General features: G+C 51.1%; 1 protein-coding gene across 3 annotated transcripts; it reads left to right on the top strand.

Moving 5' to 3' along the window:
• The first annotated feature begins 4270 nt into the window (after nt 1-4270).
• Nucleotides 4271-12530, top strand: RNF215 (ring finger protein 215). Of its 3 annotated transcripts, XM_081338704.1 has the most exons (10): nt 4271-4488; nt 5319-5447; nt 5958-6029; nt 6127-6212; nt 7574-7628; nt 7917-8021; nt 8944-9060; nt 9156-9293; nt 10636-10738; nt 11393-12530. In XM_081338704.1, exons 1-10 carry the CDS (start codon nt 4273-4275, stop codon nt 11404-11406), a joined length of 1035 nt encoding a protein of 344 aa, XP_081194830.1. In that variant the 5' UTR covers nt 4271-4272; the 3' UTR covers nt 11407-12530. The 3 variants fall into 3 exon arrangements, with proteins under 3 accessions (XP_081194830.1, XP_081194831.1, XP_081194832.1); XM_081338705.1 differs by lacking the exon at nt 10636-10738; XM_081338706.1 differs by lacking the exons at nt 10636-10738; nt 11393-12530 and adding an exon at nt 9633-9756.
• The last annotated feature ends 238 nt before the right edge of the window (nt 12531-12768 follow it).

Below are 12768 nucleotides of genomic sequence, written 5' to 3'. Positions count from 1 at the left end.
AGCCAGTCAGATCCCACAAGAACAGAATAGGAATCTCCATAGATATTACTGGAATATTGGCTAGGAATCCCCCCCCCCCGGAAGCTGAGCTGAAGAAGGAGGCTACCCGCCATCTTAAAGCACCTGAAAAATATGGACTAATTTTTCAGCTTGTGTGTGTTTTGTTTGGATTCCTTGCACCCATGTACTTTCACACACACACACACCCCTAGAAAATTCCCAGCCTCCTAAATTCTTCTTCTTGGTCCTTAAATCCTTTAATCTTCCCTCCCCCTGCCCCCCCCTCGTTTGCCAAATTGCAAAAAAATAAATAAAAAAAATCTCTTTCACAACATCCTGATAGCCGGAGTTGAAGTCCTACAGATCAAGAGAATTTCCATCTGGGTTTCTGGTCATACCGGTTCTGCTGAAATCTGAAAAAGCTTCAAATTGAAAAAAGACTTTTTCTTCTTCTTTTTTTTAAAAAAAAGTGTGTGTGGGGGGGCAGCCTGTTATGCAACCGCAGGGTGTTAATCCCTTTAAGCTCCTTCCCTTAAGTGTCAGGCCAGTGATTAACAATGGAGAATTGTTGGTCCCTAGGATTCAACTGGCCTTGCAGGCATGGTGTGATGTTTGGATGGTAACAATAAAGGCAAACAGGCTGGGTGACGAGATGTGACTGCAGATCATCTCACTGGCAGGTACAGCAAAATCACAAATGAGAACACAGATAAGAGCGTGTGGCAAAAACAAAAAAAAGATATATTGGCATTTATGCAAAATATACAGATTTGATCCTTGCAATTACTGTTGAAAATGCCTTACTGATCCACGTGAAAAAGTTGTTTTCCATAAAACGTAAACTGACATCACCTTGTTGAAAGAAATGTTTCACTTATACAGGTAAAACTGTCCACTTACAAGAGTTCACTTAGCGACCACTCAAAGTTACAACGGCACTGGAAAAAAGGGACTGATGGCCATTTTTCACAGCTACCACTTTTGTAGCATCCCCATGACTGTGTGATCAAAACTCAGGAGTCATCTAGTCCAGCCCCCTGCTCAAGCAGGAGACCCTATACTATTTCAGACAAATGGCCGTCCAGTCTCTCCTTCAAAAGCTCCAGTGATGAAGCCCCTACAATTTCTGGTGGCAAGTCGTTCCACTGGTTAATTGTCCTCACTGCTGAAGTCCAGGTTGCTTCTCCGGAAATCTGGTTAGGGAAATTCTGGAAGTTGCAAGTCCACCCAGTTGCTGAGATTGAGAAACGCAGGTCAGGGTGCTTGCAAAAATTGGGGAAGGCAGAGGAATTTAGCAAACAAACCCGCCCCCTCTTGTCCGCTTGAGATCTGATAGCAAAGCATTCCAGAGACATAATGGAAGGAGAGAAAGATAAACAAAGCAAAAAGAAAAAAAGCCGAGAAGGAAAGTGAAGGGGGGGGACGACAAAAAGCGTTTTTTGTTCTGCTGCTCTTAGAATGTGTGTGTCAGTTGTCGCAAATAATGGAGGAAGCCTTTTACTCTGCTTTCAACTTTGCGTCTCTCTGCAGAGAAGTCAGCGCTGGATATTTCCACTCCAGCATCTATGAAAATTTTCACTGATGCTCCGTTCACTATCTGACCATCGCCCACGCTGCTAAATTAAAGGAGAAGATATTTGCAATGAACTTGGTGACTCTCATCTTGAGGAATAGCTGGAGGATTGCAGGGCACTTTGAAGAAACCTGGTATCACCTTTTGAAAGTGAGTTTCCAAATCACGTTAAGCGGATCAGGAGTTACTGAGAACCGTCAAAGCCTTGGAGTTTCCACACACTTGTTAATCATACAAGTATCACGCTAATTAGTTTTATAATCTTCATAATCTTGGCCTTGTTGTTCCTGGCAGCAGCCTTAACCATTATGACCAGATTCTCACATTATATAGAAAGGGAACTCTTAGATCTGCAGGCCTCTCGGGTGGGTGAGATGTGTAAACAAGATGTTGGGCAATCAGATTCATGCTCCAGGCAGGCTCCACCCGAACGATCTCGGTTACTGGAGCTCCAATTCCAAGTTTCAGTGTATCAAATGATCTGGCTTGTTTCACCAGCTTTATGGTTCAAGAGCTGTACCAATTTCCTTGCCCTACTTGGGAATGTTTGCTGGCTGCAACCACCGTCCTTTCCTTTCTCACCCTTCTTAAAATTCGAACACAAGGGATTATTACTCTGCTAGGATTTCTGCTTTTACAGCTTGAATAGGCAAAAGGGATCTGTAAAGCAGGTTAGAGCTCACACCAACACACCAACACACACAGGTAGTCCTCAACGTATGACCCCAATAGAGCCCCAGGTTTCTGTTGCTAAGTGAAACATTTGTTAAGTGAGCTCTGCCCCATTTGACGATGTTTCTCTCCACGGTCATTAAGTGAATCGCTGCAAGTTGTCAAGTTAGTAACCGGGTTGTTAAATGAATCTGGCTTCCCCATGGGACTTTGCTTGTCGGAAGGTCGCCAAAGGGGGACGCTGCAACCGTCTTAAGCACATGCCAGTTGCCGAGCCTCATGGGATCGTGGGGATGCTGCAAGAGTGGTGAGAAAACCAGTCATGTCACTTTTTCCAGTGCCGTTGCAACTTCCGTCACTAAACAAACCGCACTCGTCTCCTGGTGCCTAAAAGAAAATGAGGTTGTTTGAAAGAGGGACAAGGCTTGGCTTAGCTGAGCAGCTGTCTTCGGCCACAAAAATGTCCCCTACCAGCCACCGTCGAACATGTGGAGCTTCCTTCTGCAATCCCAGGCAAGACCTCTAGAGGGCATCTCAGCCCGTCAGCTCTTCCCTGGCTGGAGCCTTCTGGGAGTTGAAGTCCACACATTTTAAAGTTGCTAATGTAGAAGTGACACCAGATGTAAAAGGGACACATCTGGAGGGCAACAACTGGGTTTGCCTCCTGAGTTCTGCAATAATCAGAACTCTTGTCTGCTTTGCAATGACAGAACTTCTCTGAAACCTTTTTTTGTTTTTTTGGTAAGAGTTTTGTTGATTTTTTACAATAACAACCTTAGTGCCTGGTGTACAGCGTGTTTTCTTGGTTCCTGATTTCTTTTTTTACCATCAATAATAGTTAATCAACAGTCAATAATAATTACTTTTTATATTTCCATAATTATTATATCAATTGATATTTCCTTGATCCTCTCTTCTCCCAATAGTATTCTCCTTCTTCAGCATTAAACAAATCTAATTTTTGATATTTGATATTTTCCATCGATCAATGATTAAATAAAAACATTTTCTTTCTTCTCTGAAACCTCTGACACAGAGAAGCTGCCCCAATCAGCTGGTTTAGCGAAGGGTTGCATGTCTGCAGGCTCGCAAGATTTATATTTATGTTTGCAACACTATAGTCCTCAACTTATAACCATTCCTTTAGTGGCCGTGTGAAGTTACAATTGCGCTGAAAAAAGTAACTCCTGACCAGTCCTTGCCTTTATGACCATGGGAGCGTCCCCACAGTTGCACGATCACAATTGGGGCCCTTGGCATGGATATATGATGGTTGCAACGTAGGAGGGTCCTTCGATCAGCGTTTGAGACTTTCGCTGCCAGCTTCCCAATGGGCGACCATGGAGTGGGAACCCAACCGCTGCTGTCGCCCCCAGTTAAACCAGCCCAAAGTAGCCCGTTACGTGCGTGGCGCAAATGTGGCACTCCCAACAAACCCCGGCTAAGAGGCGGCTTTGCGGGAGCAGAGCCACCATGCATTAAGCCATGGTCTTCTTGCGCGTGCACCTCTGCAACAAACCCCGGCTAAGAGGCGGCTTTGCGGGAGCAGAGCCACCATGCATTAAACCATGGTCTTGCGCATGCACCTCTGCAACAAACCCCGGCTAAGAGGCGGCTTTGCGGGAGCAGAGCCACCATGCATTAAGCCATGGTCTTCTTGCGCGTGCACCTCTGCAACAAACCCTGGCTAAGAGGCGGTTTAGTGGGAGCAGAGCCGGCCCCCAAAGCAAGCCGGGGCTCGGGCCCCTCTCCTGTGCACGCAGCAGGTGCAGCTCTCCAACAAACCCTGGCTTAGTGGGAGCTCCGCCGCCCCGCATCCGGCCGCCAAAGCAAGCCAGGGCTGGGTCCGCGCGGGCAGCGGGCGCCGCTCTCCAGCTTAGCCGGCCGAGAGGCGTCTCGGGGGGAGCGCGGCCGGCCGGGGCTCCGCTGGCGGGGCTGCCGGGCGGGAGGCAGGGCTGCCGGCGGGCGGAGGGCGGAGGGCCGGCCCGGGGGAGGCGGTTGGGCGAAGGCGCGCGGCGGCGAGGGCGATGGCGGGCCGGGCGGCGCCGTGGCTGCTGCTGGGCGGGCTGCTGGCGGCGGCCGAGGCTTCCGCGCCGGGCTCCCCGGCGGCGCAGGTGGAGGTGACGCTGCGCGGAGAGGCCGAGCCGGGCCGGGGCTGCACCCTGCAGGGCGCGCTCTTGGGCCGGGCCGGCTTGGAGCTCCAGGCGGCGGCGGCGGCGGCGGTGCGGGGCAGCCTGGTGCTGGTGAGCCTGCGGGACAATGCGCGGGGTGGGTGGGGGGGGGGAGCGTGGCCCTCCCCGGACACCCGTGGACCGCCCCTCCCGTGGCCTGTCGGTGAATCAGCCCCTCTCTCCCAAGAAGCCCCCTCCCCCACCCAGGCCCCTCCCCGGACAGCCCACCCTTCCGCCCCAAGCAGCCCCTTCTCCAGCAGCCCCCCTCCCCCCAGCAGCCCCCTCCCCAGGCAGCCCTTTTCCCAGGCAGCCCCCCTCCCCCCAAGCAGCCCCTCCCCAAACAGCCCCTTTCCCCCCCAAGCATCCCCCTCCCCAGAAAGCCCCCTCCCCAGGCAGCCCTTTTCCCAGGCAGCCCCTTCCCCCCCAGCAGCCCCCTCCCCAGAAAGCCCCCTCCCCAGGCAGCCCTTTTCCCAGGCAGCCCCCCTCCCCCCAGCATCCCCCTCCCCAGGCAGCCCTTTTCCCAGGCAGCCCCCCTCCCCCCAAGCAGCCCCCTCCCCAAACAGCCCCCTTTCCCCCAAGCATCCCCCTCCCCAGACAGCCCTTTTCCCAGGCAGCCCTTTTCCCAGGCAGCCCCCCTCCCCCCCAGCAGCCCCCTTCCCCCCCAGCAGCCCCCTCCCCAAACAGCCCCCTTTCCCCCAAGCATCCCCCTCCCCAGGCAGCCCCCTCCCCAGGCAGCCCTTTTCCCAGGCAGCCCCCCTCCCCCCCAGCAGCCCCCCTCCCCCCCAGCAGCCCCCTCCCCAAACAGCCCCTTCCCCCCCAAGCATCCCCCTCCCCAGACGGCCCCCCTCCCGAGGCTTTCACCTGAGTGAATGGCGCCCACCTTGCCTTCCCCTCTCTCCCAGGTGAACGACACAGACCCCAGGCTGGAGGATGAGGACAGCTGGATTGGCGTGGTTCCAGTGGGGGCAGAAGAAACGGAGGTCCCGAAGCGCCACAGAGAGGAGTCTTTTGCCAGAGCGGTGGTCAACAAGGTACACCTGTCCCCTTGACCTGACTTCCGTCTGCTTCTTTCTCCCTTGATAGTCCCAAAGGTGCTTTTTCCAGCGAGGCAGCTGGACTTCCTTGTTTTTCTTCGAAGGCCTTTCGCTTCTCATCCCAGAGGCTTCTTCGGCTCTGACTGGAGGGTGGGGAGTGGAAGGATTTGCTTACTATGAGGTTCTGAAAAACCTGTTCCTTAGTGCAGCCTATTTGGGAGAAATGGAGAGAAAACCGGAACCGTAGAATTGATGCCCACGTCTTCCCCGTGCTGGCCTGGTTAATTCTGGGAGTTGAAGTCCACAAGTCTTAAAAGTCGCCGAGGTTGCACACCCCTGTTTCTAGATCAGCATTTCTCAACCGTGGCCGCTGGAAGACGGGTGGGCTGCAGCTCAGCTCCCAAAGGACTGGGGACTTCTAGGAGATCAAGTCCAGACTTCTGATCTTGGAACCAAGGCCACCGTCCTCTTCCTGGTTCTTAATTTGGTGGGTTTCCCTTCTTGCAGATGAAGCGGGCCCTGGTTTTGGGGGCTTCGGCCCTGCTCATCCTCGCCCTGAACCAGAACACAATCCGAGAGGTAGGTGTGGGTGCTCTTGCAGGGGCTGGAGACGTGATTGAAGCCCCCTGCCCTCATCCCCACTGAGGGGCTGTTCTTTGCCTTCTCCCTGCTACAGCTGGATGTCGCCCAGGTCCTTTCAAAGCCCGTGGTGATTGTCCAGACTTCAGAAAACGTGACCAAACTCCTCGGGGCACTGCTGCGGTGAGCTGGCTAGGAACTGGGCAAAGGACTGTGGGTGAACTCTTACTTTTCTCTTAGGCTTCTGAATGTCTGTTTGCGTTAAAAAAAAAATAAGTCACAGAACACGTTTCTTCGGAGAATTCCCCCAAACACCTGACTGTATACAGCAGAGATCTCCAAATGCGGCCACTTTGAGACTTGTGGACTTCAACTCCCAGGATTCCCCAGCCAGCGTGGCTGACTGCGGAATTCTGGGAGTTGAAGTTGGCAAGTCTTAAAAGTTTGGAAAGCTTTGATATACCGGGAAGTCCTGTATTGGGATCACGTGGGAACGCCGCGATAGTTGTGAGTGTGAGGACCACCGGGAAATTCTGGCTGGGGAATTCTGGGAGGTGAAGTCCAAAGTTGCCACGGCTTGAGAAAGCCTATAGTGGAGCCAGGGATTCCTCACTCCCAGTGCATCTTCTGCCCCACCTCACACCCACGGATTGGCCTTGTCTAACCCCATATTGAGAAAACCCAACCTAATCCAGAAGGAAATCAACTGCATGGACGAAGCGAACTCCTAATTCTTGTCACGTCCTCTTTGATCCTTTGCACTCTCTCCATCAAAGGTGCCTGGATGGAGAGAGGAGTTGAACCTGGGAATCTTTTAAAGCTATTTCCCAAAGCACCAAAAGGCAGAACGAGAAACAATGGATGGAAACTAACCAGGGAGAGAAGCAAGCTGGAATTGAAAAACTTCTTAACAGTGAGAACAATTAAGCAGTGGAACAGCTTGCCTCCAGAAGTTGTGGGTACTTCATGACTGGAGGTGTTTTGTTTTTTTTAAAGGAGACTGGACAGCCATTTGTCTGACGTAGTATAAGGTCTCTTGCTTGAGCAGAATAAGAAGAACAAAAAAAAAATGTTGAGATTTTGGGAAAAGTGCAGAGAAGAGCAACTAGGATGATTAAAGGCCTGGAAACAGACATATGGAGGGTTGCATGAATTGGGTATGTCTCGTCTTTTGAAAAGAAGGACTAGGGGGTGACATGATAGCAGTCTTACAGAGTTTGAGGGGCTGCCACAAATAAGAGGGGGGGTCAACCTATTCTCCAGAGCACCTGAAGGCAGGACAAGAAACAACGGATGGAAACTTATCAAGGAGAGAAGCAACCTAGAACTAAGGAGAAATTACCTGACAGTTAAAACAATCAGTGGAACAACTTGCCTCCAGAAGCTGTGAATGCTCCATCACTGGAGGCTTTTAAGAAGAAACTGGAGAGCCATTTGTCTGAAATGGTATAAGGTTTCCTGCCTGAGCAGGGGGTTGGGCTAGACGACCTCCAAGGTCCCTTCCAACTCTGTTATTCATTCTTCTCTCTCCCTCTATTTTGCAGAGGTCTTCAGGCTACTGCGAAGATCACATATCAAGCGGGGCTGCTGGAGAACATGGTATGTGGCCGGCAAGGGAAGAGGGATGTCGGACAAACTTGGGCAGGGAAGCTGGGCCAAGAGATCCATTCATTGAAAACTGTTGTGTGGCAGTTTCATAAGGATTCTGACCACCCGCCCTCCCACAGTTTGCTGCGTCCCCTGCTTGAGCATGGAGGGGGTTGGACTAGATGACCTACAAGGTCCCTTCCAGCTACAGCTTATTCTGTAAACCACTGCTATTTGTGTTTTGTGGGTTTCGTTGTCGATATTGCTGGTTTTAGCCAGCTCTCCCTTTTCCCTTTCAAGGGGCTGACGCTGACCCTGTGGTCAACATGTGGCCTCTCGCGGGGCGGCATGTATGCCGAGTGGCAGGGCGTTATCTGCACGGGAGAAAACAGCTCAAAGGTCCAGGTTGGTGAAGGAGCCAGATGTTCTGTTGAAATATATTGACAGGTCACTGCAGGTCATGAGAAGAACATTCTGAAGGCTACCTAATAGTAGTATACAGGCAAACCTTGACTTATGACCAGTTGGGACCCAGAATTTCCATTGCTAACTGAAGGCAGTTCTGTGAGTTGCGTCCAATTTTACAACTTTGTTGCCATCGTTAAGCAAAACAGCTGGTCATTAAGCGAATCCAGCGGGCCTCATTGACTTTGCTTGTTGGAAACCGGCTGGGAAAATCACAAATGACAATCGTGTGATGTCAGGATGCTGCAACCATTGTAAATAACGTGTTTGTTGCCAAATGCCCAAGTTATGATCACCAGACCAGGGGGATGTGGCGGTGGCCGTAAGTGCGAGGAGCCCCTTTTTTCAGTGCCGTCATAATTTTGAACGGTCGCTAAATAAATGGCTGTAAGTTAAGAATTACCTGTACTAAGTTTACAGGGCTGTCCAATTTGTAAAGTGATTCTTGGCGACTTATCAGTTAGCAGAAGCATGAACAGAAGAAAGTTTCAAATAAAATACAGTTAACTAAATGACCTGAATTCTCACAACTTGCTGAGCTGGCATCTAAATCAGGGGTCCCCAAACCCTGGGCTGTGGCCTATTCAGAACTCAGCCATGCGTGTGGTGGGCCAGCACGCACGTTCGTGCACACAGCTCAAATTGTGTGTGGCCCGCTGCTCGCGTGGCCCAGTTCCCCTCTTCTCCCCCCCCTGCCAGACCGCCAAGCCACAAAGGTTGGGGACCGCTGATCTAAATCGAACCCAGGTTCAAAGTGGTGCAAAAAATGGCTGCTAGATTTTGACTAGACCCGGGTAAGCATGTTGTGTGAATGCAACCCAGAGTGACGAGTGTTACTTTTTGGGTGGGGCTCTGTTTGCAGAAATACCTCCAGCAGCTGTGGAATGCCATCCTGCTCATCGCCTTGATCCTGTGCACCGGTGTGATTGTGCAGGCACAACGACACTCCCGGCACAGTCAACTGGACCAGGAATCGGAGGTGGGCCCGCTCCCGTCCTCCCACTGCTCTTGGCCCAGCCCTTGCAGAGCGCGGATCGTATCGGTTGGCCTAATGCTCGCCTTCGCTTCTTGCAGCTGGATCTCAAGCAACACATTGCGCAGAAGCTGCTGGCATTGAAAACCAGGCCTTACCATCCTGGCAGGTCACCCCACAGCTGGGCGCATGAGATCGACAGCTGTGCCATCTGCCTGGACCAGTTTCAGAAGAATCAGGTAAGAATCAGAGGGGGGAAAAAAAATCTGTCCGCAGCCGGTTCCTCAAATACTCATCCACCTTTGCCTCTTAAGAAAATGCCTCTACGGATCTTTGACTTTAACAGCCATTTGAAGTTGCAGCGACGTTGAAAAAAGGGACAAGTCCTCACACTCATGACCATTGCAGCGTCCTGGGGTTAGGTGGTCACCAGGTGTGACCTTCCCAAGGCGTTTCCAACAAACAAAGTCGATGGGGAAAGCCAGGTTTCCCTTAAGGACTGCGGCCGAAAAGATTGTAACGTCGGAATCACGTTGGATGCGATTCACTTAACAGCCAGCCCCTTTGCTTACCAACAGACATTCCTGCCCCAAATGTGGGTCGTAAGTTGAGGACTACCTGTACATCAGCCCTGTTCACACGGCCTGCTTCTCCATAATGAGGCAGGATGCCATTTTGTTCCGTTTCCCAACTTGCTGGATTTCCACGAGGCACTGAATGAGCAACTAACGCTGTAGCTAAATTTGCACAACGTGCTGGGTTTTGTGTAATGGGGTTTTGCGTAATGACTAGTCTGGCGTTTAGCACATCAAGAAAAATGCCACTGTTGTGTATCAGGGACTCGAGTAATGTTTAAAAGCCACACAAACATAGACTTAAAAAAGCTTATTGTATTCAGGAAGTTAAAATGCAAATTGCTCCTAAAAAGGTATTTTGTGGCTTTTTTTTTTTTTTGGAATTTGTATTTTAACTTCCCGGCTTATTTTCTGACGAAGAAATACCCCGTTACTTCAACTGATCGTTTTTTATCCTTAAAGTGGCGACCCTCACTAAAAAAAAAACCCCTCCTGAGTTGATTATAATTGTGTTCTCAATGCTCTTCTGCAAATGGGCGTTTCAAGCAATCGTCCATAGATTGCCACGGGGTCGGGCTTCTCGAACAAAACATGTTTCAGACCAGCCTTTCTCACCTTCAGCAACTTTTTAGACGGGTAGACCTCAAATTCCCAGAATTCCCTTTGCTGGCTGGGGGATTCTGGGAGCTGAAGCCCAGCCGTCTTAAACTTGCTGAGGTTGGGAAATGCTGCTTGCTTTGACTCAGGGCAGCGTTCATATGTTGGAATGTATAACCAGGAGTTTGGCCAAAATTGGATTTGTGATGGTTGGTCCCTCCATCGTGGATCCCTGGTCTTTCCTACTGGAGGTGCTGAGTTCGAGTCGGGATGTCTTAGCCAGAGTTCTCCGAACCAAGCCGGTGTCTTCCTGATCCTGTGGGCCAGGAGGAGCTAGCAACTTTTCTCAAGAGCGGAGGATGCAGGTGGACTCCTGCAACTCCTGAGTAGGTCTTGACTTGCCCAACAGTGTCTCCGGGTGTTACCCTGCCTGCACGAATTCCACCAGGACTGCGTAGATCCCTGGCTTCTCCTGCAGCAGACCTGCCCACTCTGTAAACACAACATTCTCGGTAAGAGCCCGGTGGGGGTAAGACTCGGCTGCCCCCCGCCCCCCCCCCAGGCTTTTTTATCCTTGCTTTCAAACATTCAGGGGCAGATATAATAAATTAGCACCTTGACTACTGAGCAATAAAATAGGACTTGAGAAACACACGTTTGCTCGAGTGTTTCCTTAACCTGGCTAACTTTTAAAGAGGCATGGACTTCAACTCCCAGAATTCCCCCAGCCTGCAGGTCTCCCAGTTCCGGGAATCGAAGCCCAGAATTAAAAACTGCCAGGAAAAGGTGGCAAAATCAGGTTGCGATGGCTGGCTTGACAGCCACTCCGACTTACAACCGTAATAGGCAAGTTCTATTGTGATCGTAAGTTGAGAACTACCTTGTGTTTAATTTGCTGATCCCAGGATAGGCGGTTATCCTGTGTTTTTTAGAAGCAGATTGCTGTTTTTTTTTTAATATTTAAAGACAGCCAACATGCTTTCCGCTTAGGAACAAAAGAATTCCGGGGTCCTTTCTGGATAAATGTCCCCTTTGCGGTGAACTCCGGAGGCTGCTGGTTCATCGCTTTGCTTGCTGCTGTCACTCAAGAGGCTGGCCCTGAGTTTCTGCCTTTCTAACAAATTCTTCTTTTTTTCCTTCCCCTTATTCCTTCTTTTTTTTTTTAGGAAACTGTTGCTGAGACAGGTAGCAAGACACGTCTTTCCTGCACCCCGAGGGAAGAGAGCACTTTTGCAAGAGGCCGTTATTTAACAGCAACTTCTCTCAAGCTTGGTGGCTTTTAAGATGCGTGGACTTCCCACATCTTAAAAGCCGCCAAGCTTGAGAGAAGCTGCCCTCCGGTTATGGGCCCTCTCTGGGGTCGCTTTGGGCAGCGAAGCGGCTACGTTGGGCCACACCAGGACAGGGACCAGCGTAGTTATCGGTAAATGACGCGTTCCTCTCTCCTTTGGCCTGCTTGGCCACCCCTGGATCGAGAGCTACGCCCCCTCAGGTGCGTGTCCTCCGAACATTTCGTGCAGCTTGGATCTGAGCTGGGATGAACCTGCCCTTCTGGGGAACTCACCTGAGGCCTTCCTCTTGTGAAGGAACGAAGACGACGAGTGCCGACAAGTGAGGCTTCCAACTTAAGCCCCTTTTTCGGACAATTTGCAAGAGAAACGCAAGTTTCAGCTGGTGGGGTGAGATGGGAGGGAGGTTTGAACTGCTTCCTTATTTATACTAACTTATTTGATTGAGCAAGGGCAGCCGAGGTCCTGGGCTGACATCTCGGAAAGAGCCGAGATATTCCAGACTTTATTGGGATATGTATATAAGCCCCTTGTCCTAATTAAAATAATTCTAGCAAACTGAAAACGGGGGGCCGCTGGTCCTTCTCTTGTCCTGTTCTTTCCTCATCCAGGCATTCCCTCTTTTGCAGAATTTCAGAGTTGGAAGGGACCTTGGAGGTCTTCTAGTCCAGCCCCTGCTTGAGCAGGAGACCCTAGACCATTTGAGACAAGTGGCTGTCCCATCTCTTCTTGAAAACCTCCAGTGATGGAGCCCCCACGACTTCTGGAGGCCAGCCGTTCCACCGGTGGATTGTTCTCTCAGGAGATTCCCTCCTTACTTCATGGTTGCTTAGTTTCCACCCGTTGCTTCTTGCCCTGCCTTCGGGTGCTTTGGAAAATAGGTTGATCCCTTCCGCTTTGTGGCAGCCCCTCAAATATTGGAAGGCCGCTATCACGTCATCCCTGGTCTTTGGAGGTTTATCTGAGTAGGGCAGATCCTAACCTGGATCACAGATGCAAAAGGTCAGCAGCCGTTATTTCGTTCAACCCGATGGGAAGCACCTGAAAGCTTGGAGCAGCACCGAGAGCCAGGCGACGCTCGTGCTGGAATGCCGAGGCCTCGATCCGGACGGTCCCCTGATTCCCTACAATCTAGGGAAGAGCCAAGGCCAGCCAGAGAAGTTCCCATCACATAGTTTGTAACTATGTTAAGTCAAGGGCCAGGAGGAGGCTTCTGAGGCCTCTCGTGCCCTGGGATCACCCAGCGTTGGGTT

This window comes from Vipera berus, assembly GCF_964194415.1.
Source record: "Vipera berus genome assembly, chromosome: 14".
Lineage (NCBI taxonomy): Eukaryota > Metazoa > Chordata > Lepidosauria > Squamata > Viperidae > Vipera > Vipera berus.
The sequence above is the reverse complement of the archived record's forward strand: the minus strand, read 5'-3'. Positions and strand labels throughout refer to the sequence as shown.

Excerpts from the sequence above, each read along its gene's own strand:
- RNF215 (XM_081338705.1), top strand. The coding sequence starts at position 4,273 with ATGGCGGGCCGGGCGGCGCCGTGGCTGCTGCTGGGCGGGCTGCTGGCG. Across the intron at positions 6,030-6,126 it reads ACCAGAACACAATCCGAGAG|CTGGATGTCGCCCAGGTCCT; the intron begins GTAGGTGTGGGT and ends TCCCTGCTACAG. Across the intron at positions 9,061-9,155 it reads AACTGGACCAGGAATCGGAG|CTGGATCTCAAGCAACACAT; the intron begins GTGGGCCCGCTC and ends CGCTTCTTGCAG.